Source organism: Balaenoptera acutorostrata, chromosome 8, assembly GCF_949987535.1.
Source record: "Balaenoptera acutorostrata chromosome 8, mBalAcu1.1, whole genome shotgun sequence".
NCBI lineage: Eukaryota > Metazoa > Chordata > Mammalia > Artiodactyla > Balaenopteridae > Balaenoptera > Balaenoptera acutorostrata.
The window spans coordinates 108,663,636-108,680,805 of record NC_080071.1 but is presented as its reverse complement, the minus strand read 5'-3'; the positions used below and the strand labels follow the sequence as shown (position 1 = coordinate 108,680,805).

General features: G+C 45.8%; 2 protein-coding genes across 4 annotated transcripts in view; one reads left to right on the top strand and one right to left on the bottom strand.

The window, feature by feature from the left end:
• C8H2orf76 (chromosome 8 C2orf76 homolog) overlaps nt 1–9,664 on the bottom strand; it is an 84,002-nt gene extending 74,338 nt beyond the window's left edge. Inside the window, exon 1 of one of the 3 annotated variants that reach the window (XM_007169263.2) lies at nt 9,596–9,664. The gene's annotated coding sequence lies outside the window, so the exon portion shown is untranslated. Of the gene's footprint in view, nt 1–9,182; nt 9,339–9,543 lie in introns of those variants that run through there. The other 2 variants (XM_007169269.2, XM_007169267.2) reach the window with 2 other exon arrangements.
• A 52-nt stretch (nt 9,665–9,716) lies between these two features.
• DBI (diazepam binding inhibitor, acyl-CoA binding protein) lies at nt 9,717–14,810 on the top strand. Its single transcript, XM_007169270.3, has 4 exons — nt 9,717–9,870; nt 10,909–11,026; nt 13,081–13,143; nt 14,521–14,810. Exons 1-4 carry the CDS (start codon nt 9,862–9,864, stop codon nt 14,592–14,594), a joined length of 264 nt encoding a protein of 87 aa, XP_007169332.2. The 5' UTR covers nt 9,717–9,861; the 3' UTR covers nt 14,595–14,810.
• The last annotated feature ends 2,360 nt before the right edge of the window (nt 14,811–17,170 follow it).

Genomic DNA, 17,170 nt, shown 5'->3' with positions numbered 1-17,170 from the left:
TCCCAGTACTTTCACACTTAATCAGAAAGTACTGTTAAGATAAATTCAAAACTTACTTTTTGTATCACTCATCCCAGGAAGGATGCTTTTTAAAATAAACTGTTTCTAAGGTAATATTTTAAAATGTACATTATACAAGCACTAGCTAAAGTTGAATTTGGCCTTACTGAAACTCACTTTTAATGGCAAACCAATAAGTATCTGACCAGATGGCTTTTTTTTTTCATTGAAGTATAGTTGCTATACAATATTATATAAGTTACAGGTATACAACATTTTTTAAAGGTTATACTCCATTTATAGTTATTATAAAATATTGGCTATATTCCCCTACCACTTGGCTTCTTCAGAAGAAAAACCTCCTGCTATTAAATTTGGTAAGTTTTAAGCTTAACTACATGTAACAGCTTTCACATAGCCAAAACAGAACTAATGCTCTCCTGAAAAGAATGGAGAACGATGAGTCTTTATTCAACTTTAATAGCCACAACTTAGGTTACAAATTCAGAATCTAGTGTAATTCACAGAGAAAATAATACTAATGAATTTTAAGCGGTACTGTTCTATACATCTTCTTCTGGGAAGATGGAGTAGATGTACTTTTCCCTATGCTTCCAGCTAAAGTACAACTAAAAATCCTGGACACTATCTATAGAACAAACATAAGAGGATCAAAAAAGTGGAGGGATGGCGGCAGACTGGCCAGGGACCTATAGACCTGAGGAACAACACGGTGGAGAGGTCCCTGGGTTTTCGTATGTCTCAGACACGGAGCTGGAGAAGTCAGCAACCCAGAAACACGAACAGGTGCAGGAAAAAAAAAAAAAAAAAAAAAAGCTTGAACAAAGCCTGCTCTCTCTAGCCAAAGGACCAGGAAAGGGACAACCTAGCCAAGACAGAAAACTTTTAGACAAACGAGCCCTCGAATCCAGCCAGAAATCGCATAAAAAACTGCAGCCCCACCGCCACGAGCAAAGGCAGAGCTAGAGCCTAGACTCCGACCCTTCCCAGGCTTTAATGAGGAGCCCCAGCCCCTGCCAGGGTCACATCAGAGAAGGCTGAGTAGGGAGCTGGACAATAATGAGCTTGACTCCCCTGCATCCCAGAATCAGTGGAGCCCAACTGCAGAGCTCAGACTTCCACCTCCACAGTAATAAAAGGGCCCTCCCCTTCCACACTGGGGCGCTGTGGAGAGTTTAGCTAAGCTACCTCATGGTGTTGCTGCCTCGGCATCCATTCTGCTGGCTGTGTGGCCCATAGGGACCTCAAACTGAAACTTGCCCTCTCATGCAAGCATGTGCCCTAGATAGCAGCCCTCAGAGTCACAAGCAAATACAAGCTCCTCATATGACTTCCCCAACAGCCCCTGTGATCACCAGTTTCCCCTGCCTCCCAGGGCCTGCCCCTTACACACCCCCCTTAGATAAAACCCCCATGGAGCTTACCAGAACCCTGCACTTCCCGTCTGAATTGACCAATCTGGCCTTAGCCTGGGACCCCCAAAGCATTCCACCCATAGACCCTAATAAAGTCATGTGCTCCAGGCCCTATTGCTCACTCTCTCTCTCTGCACCCAGTCTTGACCTCACCATGTAGCCCCTCGAGGAGTGCCGTGTACTCCCTCCAGGACCTGTGAGTAATAAACTTCTCTATTTCAATTTCTCTATGGTCCTCTGCTGGCCACAGCTCACCATCCAACAATCTGTGCTCCACTTAACAAATGTTAATTTAACAAAGCAGGTAGTGCCAGAGGGGGCCCGGTGGAGAGTCAGGAAGCTCTCACCTCAAGAACCTAGAAAAAGAAAAGCAAAACAACCCAAAGTAGGCAGAAGGAAAGAAATAATAAAGAACAGAAATCAATAAAGTTGAAAACAGAAAAACAGTAAAGAGAAAGTCAATGAAAAAAGAGCTAGTTCTTTAGAAAGATAAAAAAAACTGACAAATCTTGTGCAAGACTGGCAAAAAAAGAGAAAAGATGTAAATGACCAATATCAGAAACGAAACAAAGAATATCATCAAAGAGTGCACACACCATGAGGGTAATAAGGGAATACTATGAACGAATCTACATATGCGCATTTCACAACTTAGATAAAATGGATCAATTTCTTGAAAAACACAAACTACCACCACTAATCCAATACAAAATAGATAATCTGAATGGGAACTATTAAGGAAACTGAATTCATAATTTTGAAACTCCCACAAGAGAAATCACCAGGCCCAGAAAGTTTCACTGGAGAATTCTACAAAACACTTAAAGAATTAACATCAATTCTACACAATCACTTCTAGAAAACAGAAGAGGAGGGAACACTTCCTAATTCATTTTACAAAGCTAATAGTTCCAGGATAACACACCAGACAAAGACATTATAAAAAAGAAAACCACAGACCAATATCCCTTATGAACACAGACATAAACATCCTTAAAATATTAGCAAACAGAATTCAACAATATACACAAAGAATTATACACCATGACCAAGTGGGATTTCTTCTGGGGAAGCAAGTCTAGTTCAATATTCGAAAAGCAAGCAATGCAATCTACCACATTAACAAGCTAAAGAAAAAAAACCACAAAATCATATCAATTGATGCAGAAAAAGTATCTGACAAATTTCAACATCCATTCATAATGAGAATTCTCAGATAGAGAGGGGAACTTCCTCAGCTTGATAAAGGGCACCTACAAAATAACCTACAGCTAACATTACACTTAATGGTAAAAGACTAAATGCCCTCCCCTGAAGATCAGGAACAAGGCAAGGATATCCACTCTCATCACTCTTATTCAACATAGTGCTGGAAGTTCTAGTCAGTGCAATAACGCAAGAAAAGGAAATAAAAGGCACATACATCACAAATTAAACTGTCCCTATCTGCAAATGAATCTACATAGAAAATGCCAAGGAATAGGAATCTAACAAAAAAAAACCAAAAAACAAACAAAAAAAAAACACTTCTAGAATAAGTGAATTCAGCAAAGTCACAGGATACAAGATAAACAATTGTACAAATACAAAAAACCAATCGTATTTCTATATACTAGTGATGAACACAAGGACACAAAAGTATAATACCATTTGCAATCACTCAAAAACAATTAAATGTTCAGGTATAAATCTACCAAAACATGCACATGACTTACACTGAAAACTACGAACTGCTGATGAAAGAAATCAAAGATCAAAATAAATGGAGAAACATGCTGTGTTCATAGACTGGAAGACTTGACATGGTAAATATATCAATTCTCCCCAAACTGATATGCAAGTTTAACACAATTTCTATTCAAAATCACAGCAAGATTTTTTTTTTGTAGACACAGACAAGATTATTCTAAAATTCATATGGAATGGGAAAATAACTAGAATAGCTAAAACAATTTTGAAAAAGAATAAAGTAGGAAGAATCGGTTTACCCAATTTCAAGACTTATTATACAGCTACAATAATCAGGACTCTGTGGTACTGGTGGAGGAATAGATACATAGATCAACAGAAGACAGAACCCAGAAAAGACTTCATAAATATGCCCAATAGATTACTGACAAAGGTGGAAAACCAGTTCAATAGAGGAAAGATACCTTTTCAACAAATGGTGCTGAGCAATTAGACATCCAAGGGGGCAGGGGATGGGGGGAGAACCTCAACCTAACTCTTACACCTTATACAAAAATTAACTCAAACCTCATTATGTTAACTTTAAAATGCAAAACTATAAAACTTTTACAAAAAATAGGAGAAAATCTTCAGGATCTAGGGCTAGGCAAAGATTTATTAGACTTGACACCAAAAGTGTAATCCACAAAAAAAAAATTGGAAAAACTGGATTTCAACTTATGCTCTGTGAAAGACTCTGTTAAGAGGATGAAAAAACAAAATAAAAACTGGAAGAAAACATTTGCAAAACACATATCCAACAAAGGAATAGTATCTGGACTATATTAAGAACTCCCAAAATTCAACATTAAAAAAAATCCAATTTAAAAAAAAAAATCCAATTTAAACACATGCAAAAGACGCAGAGAAATTTCACAGAAGAGATATACAGATTGCACAAATAAACACATGAAAAGATGTTCAACATCATTAGTCATTAGGGAATGCAAATCTAAACCATAATGAGATACCACTACACACCTATCAGAATGCCTAAAATAAAAAACAGTGATAACACCAAATGCTGGCAAGGATATGGAGAAACTGGATCTCTCACTCACTGCTGGTAGGAATGTATAATAAAAGGGCATAGCCACAACGGCAGTTTCTTACAAAACCAAACATGGAATGGCCATATGGCCCAGATTTGCACTCCTGGGCATTTATCCCAGAAAAATGAAAACATGTTCACAGAAAACCCTGTACATGAGTACAGATTCTGTACTAGCAGCAGCTTTGTCCTTCAACAGGTGAATGGTTAAACAAACTGGTTCATCCATATGATGGAATACACTCAGCAATAAGAAAGAACTACTGGTACACACAACAATCTGGATGAATCACCAGAGAATTGTGCTGAGTAAAAAAGCCAATCCCAAAAGATTACAAACTACATGCTTTCACTTATAGAGCATTCTTGAAATGACAAATTATAGCAATAGAGAGAACAAATTCCTGGCTGCCAGGAGCAGGGGAGGGGTAGGGGCAGGAGGGAAGCAGCTGTGGCTATCACAGGGCAACATAAGGATGATGATGGAAATGTTCTGTATCCTAAACATATCAATGTCAATGTACTGTTCGTGGCATGTCCTACAGTTGTACAAGCCGTTACCACTGGGATAAAATGGGTAAAGGGTACAAAGGATCTCTGTGTTATTTAACAATAAGAGCACATAGGGACTTCCCTGGCGGTCCAGTGTTTAAGACTCTGCACTTCCACTGAAGAGGTCGGGGAACTAAGATCCCTCATGCTGGGGGAGCTGGGGAGCACATAAATCTACAATTATTTCAAGATAAAAATAAGGGTTTTTTTTTAATGGCATTATCTCAAAACAAAGTTTTTTAAAATGGCATTATCTCCAAAAGAATTATCAGCCAAATCATTTGTCATCAGATTTTAATATTTCTAATTTTTTTTGTCGACAGGCAAGAGAAGAGCTCACTAGAAAAATCATCTCTAACTACCGAGTTCCAAAGCATTTACCAAGTGCTTGTCATGTGCAACTAGGAGCTAGGTTAATAGGCAAAGATGAGGAAGACGATGTAGATTTAGAAGAGAGTTTATACTTCTAATGAAGCTGAACAAGAACTACAGTACTGAGTGCAAGACAACTTCATAAAACACTTCATTATTCCTGCCCATAGTCATAAGTATTTCTAAACAGACTACTTGACCACTGCATGACCAACTTACATAAAAGTAACTCTAAAGAAAGTCTTCCCTTCCTTCCTTCCTTACTCCCGGCCAGTGTAGGACACTTTCCGCCAGGAACCCTGACCCCCATCCAAGCCCTGGTCTCCATGTCTCAACTAAGCCCAAACCAACCCCGACCCCGAGCCATGTTGGCTGGGCAAAATCAGGACAGGGGAAAGGTGAGAATCACACACGCTTACGTCTCACACACACACCCATTCTCCTCTCACCCACCTTGCTGCAACTTCTCTGAATACGAACACCCAAAGGAAGAAAAGAATGGCAAAGGGGAAGGGCTGGTTGAGACCTCCAGCTGCCAGGCCTCCTCTCACCAGTTATATCATCAGAAAAGGAAAAGAGACATAAGAGGGGAAAAGGAAAAAAAGAAAAGAAGAAGAAGAAAGAAAAGCTATGGTACATTTTTACGCCACCCCCTCAGCTGTCACCTCCCCACCCTTCACAAAACAAAGGCGCCCAACTCTGCCCAGCTCTCTCCACTCCTGTCCCAGAAGCATTTCGCAAGTGCCTCTGAACCCAAGTCCCCCTAAAACCAAGTTCCCTTACCAAGTTTATGATTAATCTCTTTATCCAAAATTTTACTCCCTTTGTTGTCCCCTCAGACCCCAATCCTGTGCTAACTGAGCACTAATCAACCAGAGTCAGATGACTACAATTGCTGTTGTCGATAACATCTTTAATGTACTAAAATTGCTATTTATAGACATCATCATTAACATACAAACTCAGGTTGTTTCTCCAGGGCAAGATGAGCTAACAGATCCCCAAGCCATGGACCACACGGCCAGAGAATGGTAAACCAGAGACATCTTGACTCCCCAAACTAGAAACTACAATTAAGAAATGTCACAAAACAATGATTAATCCCAGCCTCTTTGTTCTTCCCCTTTTAAAAAAAAACCCCTAACTCAAAAACCAGTTGGAGTGGCTAGGAGGCTTCTCCCACTCCCTTGCTTGGTGCCCTGCTGTACAGTAAACGCTGTACATTCCTTCACCACAAGCCCGTGTTAGTAGACTGGCTTTGCTGCCCATCGGGCGAGCAGACCCCAGTTGGGTTCAATAACACCTCCTTCCCTTTAAAACACACTGTTCTCCTCCCAGCTTTGGTGGAGCCATGCCTCAGGAGTCACATTCCAAGAAACTGGAAAACAAATACCAAATGAATATAATCCATCATTTGTGAATACTCTAACCCTTGCCTTCTAGTGAAGCTTTACTGTAAAGCTCTTTATTGATTTTCACGTTTTAATGGTTAGGTTACTCTTAGAAATCAGAGGTTTAGTTTATACCAAGAAATATTAAACTATTATTCACACCTACTGGGCAAGAACTGCTTTCACCTGTTAATATAACTTGCCCGACTGGCTTTCCACTGAGACCCAGCAAGTGAAGCCCGTGAGCAGTCAAAACTGGCAACCCAAGGATGTGAGGGCAAGCTGCAATAATGATAATGGCCTTTCCACTAACTAGGACGGTCCATCATCAGGCGAACGAGCTGGCTTATCAGGTTCCCTTCTTCCCTTAACATATCAGGTGTTCTGTTTCCAAGGCTGGGGGTATAACAAAGAGATTACACGGTCCACTTTAACCCACAGTTTCACATTCAGTTCTAATAAACTTAGTTTCTAAGTTCATGGCTAATCAGAAGGAATATGTTTCATAGAGGAAAAAGCACTCTGTTCATTCACCCACCACTTAAGTGCCTAACAAGTGTCAGGCACTTGGAGACGGAGCATTGATTGATACACAGTGATCCCCATCCCCCCTGGCTTATGTAGGGAAGGGGGCTCAGACAGTAGAAGAGGAAACTAAAATAAAAATAAATGTAAATAAAATAATTACAAAAAATAATTAAATAATTACAAACTGTGATTGTTGCTAAAAGGATATAAACAGAGCCAACGAACTTGTCTTTTCACGGGATATGAAGAGCAATTTCCTTTCCAGTATTGTCAAAATGTAGAATAAAAAAATTCATACAATTTATTAACCCCAAATATACTCTAAAATTTACTTTTAAAAATTAAATCCCAGCTGCTGACTTGTTACCCTCTCTTTATGTTAAAAGCTGAATGGCATTTCAATTCCCTAGACTAGAGGTGGTAATGCAGGGCATAAGGCAGCATTTCCACAGGTGGAGGTTACAAAAAATAGGTCACTGACAAGTGAGGGAAGGAAGCAGTAAGACAAAAAGCATGCCTTCAGCTATTTCAAAACTTCGCCTAGGGTGGGCCCTCTAACAAGGAAAAACACTCTGTCTTCTCCTCCTTGTCAAGATCACTACTAGTTTCATACTTTAGTTGCTTTAAGCAACTTTTGTAGACTGACCTGGACACAAAACCACCATGTGCAAGGTTGGTTTTTTAAGGAAAGTGGAGTATATTCCAAAAAAAAAGGAACCAACAAATCACCCCCACTTAAACTGGAGACTGCCAAGTTAATTTAAAACACTAGCCGTGCTCTCTGCAATGTTTAACTCCATTCAAAACTCAATCACACCAGCCAACCTTGGAGGAATATAAACAAAATTACATTATCAGAGGTACCTAATCTTTTCAAATGTGCCAAACGCAATAACCTCGTGTTAAAACCTACTGACTGGAAGATATATTTGACTGCAAATCTGACCCACACAGGGAATCATCTGAATTTCCATCAAGAAGGCTGTAAGCACCAGATGATGGAGCAAAAGTGAATCCAAGCTTCATCCGAGCCTAGGAGTGAAAAGACAGCTCTGAACTGTCATTTTGGAAGACACTCACATCTCTTACAATTCAAATGTAATTTCCCCAAAGTTAATTCCAAAATTTTTGTTAGTTTGTTTGGCTTCGCTTTCTCAAACAAAATTATTCATAGACTGAAGACTCTAGATGTGTTCCCTGCTATTGCATCTCCACTTCTTCCCTTTTCACAAAGCCTGACCTCTACTAAGTTAGGAAGTTACATCTGAAAGCTTCTACCTGGACTTTCTTTAGTCTAAACACCTACAGCTATAAATTAACGGGGCGGGGGGGAGGGGAGTTGGGGGCGTGGATTTGTACTCCACTCATCTCGTTACAAATTAGGAACTGGAGAGGAATGGTCTCTCTTTTTTAAAAGATCTCCAGAGAATTATTTTCCATCAATTCCCTCCTTGCACCCAGCTCCTTTGTAACCGCTGCCACAAAATTCTCCCTTTGGGTCTCTTAGGCATCACCCTCAAACTCTCCCATCCACCTGTGATGCTCCGTTCTCCCATGGCGAACATCGGCCTCTGTAACAACCTTGCAAAGCTGCCCCCCTCAGTCTCCTCATCCTCTGCTCAGAAGCCTCTAACTTCCCATTTCACTCAGAATAAAAGTCAAAGTTCTGCATCATTTAGCCAGCCTGCCACCTCCTTAACTCTCCAGCTTCATCTCCTATCTTTCCCTCACTCCCTGCTCACACATTTACACTAACTTTCTGCCTGGAAGGCTCCCTCCTCTCCTTGAGGGGCTTTCTCAAATGTTACCTTCCCTTAACCCTCCACCCGCCACCCCCCCCCATGTAAAACTGCAAACTTCCAACTCCCTGTCCCCCTAGCAAACTCTCTATTTAACTGATTTTATTCACTACTATCCCCAGTGTAAGTTCCAGGAATGCAGGGATTTATCTGTTTTATTCACTGCTGTATTCCCAAGGTCTAGAACGGCGCAAGATACCCGACCATTCAGTACGCATTCATGAATGAAGGAGTCATTTACTTAACAGATGTCTGCTGAGCACCTAGTCCGGGCCAAGTTTGTTAAGTCCAGACAGATAAGACACTGTCCCTGACTTTAACGCACCGGATGGATTACTGCACACAAACAAAACAGGACTGCAAACTACGGCCACCAGCAAGCCACAGAACGTGCCAAAAATTCAAAGGAAGAGGTCTCGGCTTCGCCCTTCGGGAACACAGTCCAGCTTCCCACCCTCGCGAGATTCTCCAGGGACCATCCCCAGAGGGCCTCTTCTGGTCCCCTGAGAGGGGTCCCGCCCTCCCCAAGCCCGAGAGGTTACTTGTCCAACGGTGCAACTTCCGGCCTTTCACGCCGGACACAAGATTTAATTAAACAGATTTTATAACCTCCGCCCTTCAGCTCCCGCCCCCTCTCCTCTGCCTCGCCGGTCACTCCCTTCAGTGGCCCGCGACCGAATCCTCACCCCGGCCTCACAGCCCTCACAACGGAGAGCGCCCTACTTCCGCGGTCCCTACCTGCTCCCGGCGTCCCTTGCGGCTCCTCCCTGGTGCTCATGCGCGAGCAAACCCTCCTGCGTTCCGAAGAGGCAGGCCGTGCTCCGAGGCTGGGCACGCCCCCAGCGTACAGCTGGCTCCTGATTGGCTGCCTCTTGCTCGCCCGAGCGCTGTTGGGGAGACCTGCGGCTGCGCCTCTAAAGGCGCTGGCAGTTGACTCTTGTGCGGCTGCTTTCTGTTTCTCGCCGTCTTCGCGGGCTTCCTGGAATCGTTGCAACGCCGCCGGCATGTCTCAGGTATAACGCGTGCCCAGCCTAGTTGCGAAGGTGCCACGGGGCGGGAGGCTGGTGCGGGGATCATCCCGCAGACACAACCCTGCAAGGTCTTTTCCTTCCGGCCCTGCTGTTCTTCCTGGACCCATGCCCAGCGCAAACTCTTTGGACAGAGCCCTGTAAGCGGAACTTTCCGTGTTTGGACTCCTAACACCGCTACTTAGCCCGCAACTGCTGGCAGGCTGCCCATGGGGAGGAATTCGCAGTGAAGCAGGAATTGGGGTCGGAGGCGAGGGTCCTAGGAAGACAGATAGAATGTAGTGGGTTACATGGATCGAAAGAGTAAGGCGACCGTGTGCCCCATCCGGAAGGACACGGCAGGAGTAGGGGCGCCATACAGAGTGGAGAAGCAAGGAGGCCGTGGTTGAGAGCTTGGAGGTCAGGGAAAGTAGGGGCCGAGTGTCAGGCGTGAGGCAAGGGGAGGGTCCCAGCGTGAGGAGGGGTGACCTAGACGTCTTTCCCTCCTTCGACTGTAGACGCATTTCTGGGACCTAGCAGTGTGGGGTGACCTTTGGCTCCTCTACCCTTCCTCCAGTTAGGCACTGGGTCAGAGGTCGGCGCTGGATGCCCTCCCTCATGGGGAGGGGGCCAGCGGGCTCTGGCCGCTGACACCGCTGCGCTCATGCCCTGTTCCTTTCTCAGCTGTTTCAATCACGCAGTGCCAGCCCTATCCGCAAGTCAGGGCTGTCCTGGGACCCCGTTCTGGCCAGGGAGTTGGCCACGCTGCCTTTTCTGTGAAGTGTATGCCCACTGCAGGCAGTCTTAGCCTGTCTCCTTCACCTCTGTTTCCAGCACCTGATACCTAGTATAGTGAGAGAGCCCAATGCATAGTTGTTCATCAAATGAGTGAACCGATGTGCTTCTCCTCCTGGTTTTGCTGAATCTTTCTAGCTGCCCTGTTGAGTTGAGGAAAGACTTCACTGCAAGAGGAGTGCTGCCTTTCCAATCCCTCCATCCCCATTACTGTGCTCTATTCAGCCCTCTTCTCTCCCTCGACTTTAGGCTGAGTTTGAGAAAGCTGCTGAGGAAGTTAAGCACCTCAAGACCAAGCCAGCAGATGATGAGATGCTGTTCATCTACAGCCGCTACAAACAAGCAACCGTGGGTGACATAAATACAGGTATGCTGAGGTGAGGCTGGAAGGGTCCAGACTCATCAAAGCAGGCTCAGCAGGCTTGGCTGGTGCTGGAACTCTTAATCCCTGGGAACCTCACTCTCAAAACCACCCACAGCCCTACTGCCCTACTCTTAACACAGTTCATGGCGTTCCTGAGGTTTAAGCTGGGAGAGGTTCCCCAGAGATCATGTTCCTGGATGGGGTTCACAGACCCTGCACTGTTCTTGGTTTCTTGCTGGCTCATATAGCAGTATTCAAATCCTAGTTTGGGAAGAACTTTATTCATTCCAGCGTTTTCCATCTATTTGGGAGGAAGCAAAGATCCCAGCTTGGAAGAAATTTGCTCCAACTCTCAGATCAGTGTTGAGCCATACTGCTTCCACCTAGATGGGCAGGATCAAAGTCGGAGCACTTGGCAGCCAGGCCAAGCCTGATGGCTGGAGCAGAGAAGCAGCTGGCTTCCTGCGGCAGATCAGAAGCGTTTTTGCTGATAGCAGTTCCAGATGACCATTTGGCCCCCGTCAAAAAATCTTGGTACAGATTTTGAGACCTTGGTTTGGACCACCATATTCTGTAATCCTGTCTCTTCTGCCTTGGACAGTTTTCATTCTGCCCATAAGTTCCTGAAACTCAGGCGTATATGGCAACAGCACGATGCAGTCTATGAAGGGACTCAGAGGCGGTGGCCATAGTAGCGTAGAAGGAGGTCACCCTGCCCCTGTTCAGGAGGGCAAGCGTAGCCCCTAATCCCACTGCAGTTGGGGTAGAAGGTGGAGCTGGTGGGCCGGCTGCTAAGGATCCTGGGCAGTGCCAAATCAAAGATTACAGGGTGGGCTTAGTTAAGAAAGGTCTTGCGGTGAAAGTGAGTTTTACCCTGGGTTTATAAATTCTGCATCTTCCTAGGGAGGCAGGAGAGATGAAATGAGGGTGACCAGAATGGCTGAGAAGCTTTTCTGACAAACACGATTTTCACAGAGACTGGCCTCTGCCCTGCTTCCACATAAGTTATAGGTAGACTGGCTTGGGAGTCTATCACTTCCTGATCAGCTCACTCTAGGGCTGCACTGTCCGCTACAGTAGCCACTAGCCACATGTAGCTATCTAAATTTAAATGGAAAACACTTAAAATTAAATAAAATCAACAGTTCAGTCCCCAGTCACACAAGCCACATTGCAGGTGCTCAGCTACCATAAGTGGCAAGTGGCCCCTGAGTTGGACAATGCAAATGTACCACCTTTCCATCATCACGAAAGGGCTGTTAGGATGTGCAGTTCTAGGATGCTGTTGATGATCCTGCAGGTGCAGTTTTGCTCAGGTATCCCTGGGAATGCTTCCTGGCAAGCACTTGGGGGGAGACTTGATGTTTCTCAGACACAGTGGTCCAGGCTATGGGCACTGCGATTGCTCCCCTTGGCTTTCTTCTCAGTGTGGCAGTGAACGAGATCAGCAGGGAAGTGGTAAGTGTGTTTTCCAAGTGCAACTGATAACAGGTCTGTATGTGTAAAACCATGGTATGACTTAAAGGAAGCTTGCCCTCACGAACAGAACTCCCACAAATCAACGAGAAATAGACTAACAGTTTGGTAGCAAAATGGGGCAAGGATATGAACAGACAGTTCACAGAAAAGGACACCCAGAGAACTGATAATAACGTGGGAGAGAAATTGGGTGGGAAGGGTGGGAGGAAACTTTATAGTATTCCCCTTGTGGTGTTTGAATTTTAAACCAGATGAATGGATTGTAGTACTTGTTTTAAAAAACAAAACAAAACATTAAAGTACGGTTTTTAAAAGAAATTTTGGAGTTATTTAACTTATAAGACAAGGACTCTCTAGTAATGAGAACAGTTTTTCTCCTACTTTGTCTAGATTTTAAATTTGGATTTCTGTACATGTGGGTTTCTGAAGGCAGAACCTGCCGTACTAGACCCATTTAGCTCCATAGCAGAGCCTAGAAAGAATAGTGTAATAAAATATAGCTTTCATGGCAAGAAAATTGATAAAGTTCCTTGTTAGAACTTGCAGCAGGTCTCATGTCTTTCCCTCTCTTGTTTAAGAACGGCCTGGAATGTTGGACCTCAAAGGCAAGGCCAAGTGGGATGCCTGGAGTGAGCTGAAAGGTAATTGTTCTAATGTGTTTCCCTCATTCGGGAAGCCCAGTAATGAAACACTCTTCATTAAGGAATGTAAGGGGTGAGGAGAGAGAACACAGTGGATGAGGTACATGCTGGGGAGCCAGTCTGACCGGGGCCAGAATGGAAAAATAACTGGGCCACCTACTTACTCTTCTAATAACCATTTATGCCTTTTCCAACAACACCATCTCTGAGTCATGGTATCATCTGGAGAGAGGAGGGGCTGGGGACCAGGCCACTAACAGACTGGGAGGTGACTGAGTTGGCTTGGCCTTTATATGTATTCAGAATGAGGGGTGGTTTCCTGTCCAAACCTCCCTCTCCCCCACAAGGCCAGGCAGTGACCCTCTAGCCCAAGCAGCCCTCCCCGGTTCCCTTCCAGCCAGAAAGGCACCTACAAAAAGGAATGAACTAACGCCCGGCAAGCTGCTGGCACGTTGTAGCCTCGGTGAATGGAGCTATCATACGCTAAGCAACAGCAGCCAAGAAATATCCCAGCTCTGACTTAATCACGTGCCACCTACAGCAGTAGGACCCAAAAGTTGGCACCAAAGTGCCTGCCAGCTTTTGTGCCCTAGCTAGCTTGTTTCTGAATAAGCCCTCTGTCTTCCTGCAAATGAGAAACACTTGAATTCAAAAGGGGCCAGAATACAAAAAATACACTCCTAGGATTTGCAAGTAACTGGAAGAGGAATGCCCGTCTGACTGTCCATTCTCATTGGGCATTTCCATACCATTCTCAGGCCCCATGTACTTGCCATTGCTCCAGAACACACTCTGATTCCCAGTGAGTATCTCTCCTTCAGCGTAGAATCCAGGACTCTGGGCACCACTGTCTCTGAGGGATATCTCCAGTGTCCTCTATATTCCCCTCCGAGAGCCAGCTGCTGTGCTCAGAGTTCTCAAGACTTTTCTCATAGCTTCTCTCTGGGGAGAAGAGGGTGCCTGCCTTTGTTTTTTCCCTGGCAGCTTAACAGCTCTGGGAGATAAGAGCCAGGCAGAGAAATAGGTGATAGGTCAAAGCCAGTTGTGAGAGTCAGCAGGACCAATAGTCACTGCAGCTCCCCATGTTAGGCTTGACACGACAGTAGGGGGACTCACGTGGCCAGCAGGCCAGTGACAGGCCCTGGACAGCTGCACACACATTATGGGCTCAGTGCTTTATGGAGCGTTCCCTGTGGACCAGGCTCCTCGAGGACTTCAAGTCAGATCCTGGCCAGGTCTGTGAGGTGCAGGTAGTAGAACCACCACCCCCTTCACAGGTGAGAAATTGAGCCTCAGAGCATTAAACCAGGGCTCTAAAGTCTGCTGCCTTTCTACCATGCTGCCTCTCTGACAAATAATCTTGTTGATGCCTTACAGGGACTTCCAAGGAAGATGCCATGAAAGCTTATGTCGACAAAGTAGAAGAACTAAAGAAAAAATATGGAATGTAAGGGACTGGGTTTGGCTGCCAGCCACACATTTCACCTAAACTGATCTAATACCTTGTTTTTCTAATACTGTGGATGAAGTTAATAAATAACTAGTTAACCCAGTTGCTCAAAATAGCCCAGGATATGACACTAACAGAGTAGGGGCTGAAATGGTTACTGATCCCCGCTGAGTCATTTTTATCAATAGGTCAATTAAAAGTATGTTTGTTACTTTAAGTCTTTGATGACCTGGGTTCTTGAAATGATGTACTCTGTTGCGATCTCTCTTCCTCACTTTTTCCAACAATTTCATCTGGAAGTGTTTGCGCTTACCCTTCTCACCCTCCGCTATGCTCTGCTGGAGGGTGGGCAGGCGCTCCCACCTGTTCAGACCTGGCATGTGCTCACCTCTCGTGTGGAGGAAAAGGATTATAGAAGTGGCCTTTCCCGCCTCCTTCCCTCAACTCCAGCCACGCTGATCAGGCACGCTGAGACGTCAGTTTGCAGCTACTGCCAGCCCTCTGTCAGGAGCATTGCTGGCCGCAAGCTCGGAGGAAGGCAGGGTTGATGAGTGTCAGGTCTGTCTGAGGTCCAACAGTCCATGGTTGCAGAGCAAACAAGCAAGGGTGGAAGCCCCGGTCAGGGTGAAATGTGCATCTGCGGGGAGCATTCCCAGAGTCCCTGTGGAAGCTTGGCCACAGGCAGCTGGGTGGGCAAAAAAACAAGTGGGGAAAGCGAGGGCTTAGCAGGGAGAAGGGCAGTCAGGACCTAGGAAGGGCAAGGGGTTAAGGTTGCGGAGAAGAAAGGCTGGAGCTTGACTTTGGAGGATGCAGGTGGTTGCGTAGTAAGAAGGAAGAAAAGGAGACAGCTGTCAGACCCTCCTTGCCCCATGTTCCCCGTCAGTCACTTCCACAGTCCTCCAGGGGAAGCACTCATGTTTCCATTTTGCAGGTGAGCATGCTAAGGCCGAGAGGAATTAAAGAGAGGCTCTCTGAGGCCAGGAAGCTCTTAGTTCTCCCCTCCCAAGCCTGTACCCTGGTTTTAGACATAGTTCAGCCTTGCTCGACAGTGAGACCCGAGCATTACAGTAACTTGGCCAGGGTCACTCAGCTGGTAAAGAAACTCAGAACCAGCGTTCAAGTGCAGCTCTCCCTGGTCCAGATACCTGTACCATCCAAGGTGGCCTCACAGGTATGAGCAGTGCTGTGGTGGGAGACACAGGAGCAGCAGGGAGGACAGGCGTCTGGTGGGGCTGGTGTACAGCAGGCCATCAACGCCGAATGGGACTAGCTAGTGGAAAGTTGGTAACGAAGTTAAAAAGTACAGAATTTGACCGTAGGTGATGGGGAGCTGCCGGAGAGTCGACATGGTCAAAGGCATTCAGACGGTCAGTCTGTATCAGTAATTATTGAGAGTAGCTAATCGTCCTCTTCCAGCCCAGGCTGCCCATGGACAGCTAAGCCCCACAGCTCAGATGTAGACGGGAAGGTCACTCCAACAAAGCAGTGAGGTCAAGGTCCAAAACCCAGACGTGCGGCCCAGGTGAGGTGACATCCTGAATAGCAGTGCCATTTGTGCAGCGCCAGTTCTTGGGCGTGGATGTGACTGAGGGCATATGAGGCAGGGAGCCCACAGTCCTCTCCCACCTGGCTCCCCTCCACCCAGGCTGCCAGGACCACCCAACTCATGGGCATCTATGAGCCCCAAGGGAGGCAGTAAGGAGTCAGAGCCACTCGCCTGTACCCATATTTGGATCATCTTTGCTCGGTTATTGGCTGTTTCAGGAGTAAACCAAAGGAAGAACAGTCCTAAATAGAGGCCAAGGTATGGTGCTTGTCCAAACAGACCTGGTCCAGGGTGGGGCCTAGTGCACCCACCCAGGGGTTGTGAGAAGCTCCTGGCATAGAGTAGGTGCCCCAGTGTGTAGCACTTTATCCCCCAGTGTGTAGCACTTTATCAGGAATTTCTCTCTCGCCCTCCTTCAAACCAATTTTTGTCCCTGGCAACGTCCCTTGCAATATCTATCAGAGTCAGGGACCTAGCCCAAGAGCAAATTACCGCTCCTTTGGTAACGCTGGAGAGGGTGTGGATAAGAAAAGCACCTGCCTAGTATCCTGCCCTATTTCCAGCTTGTGAAAAGCAGCCAGGACCTGTGCTCAGGCTGCATGTCACTGCCTCACTGTAACATGAATCCCAGAAGAGTGGGCCTGAGCTCAAGGAAGCCCTGATGAAGGTAGCGCAGCCTGGCCCCCTGCAGTTAGTTACACTGCGCTAAGACTGTACTGTGATGACTCGTATCTCTTCTCCAGCGGATGCCGATTGGAGAGAAACACTGGAGTGAAAAGGCGGACCCAAGGCCCCCCTGCCCATCACTGGCTTGGCCTCTAATCGATGGCCGTCCTTTGCGGAGGACCTGCAGAGCCAGGCTCCCTCTCGGTCCCTTTGCTTCAGTTCTGAATTTCATCCATGGTGTCTTGAGGTGGGGACTACACCTCCTTAGTTGTGTCACGGGGGTTACCATGTCCATTATTCAAATGAGGAAATGAAGACTCAGGTGATCCAAACCCAGGGCCCTCTGGCCGGGGAAGGCCTTTCTC

Bases quoted from the DNA above. Each gene is read 5' to 3' on its own strand.
- DBI (XM_007169270.3), top strand. The intron at 11,027-13,080 runs GTATGCTGAGGT...CTCTTGTTTAAG, and splicing joins CGTGGGTGACATAAATACAG to AACGGCCTGGAATGTTGGAC. The intron at 13,144-14,520 runs GTAATTGTTCTA...GATGCCTTACAG, and splicing joins TGCCTGGAGTGAGCTGAAAG to GGACTTCCAAGGAAGATGCC.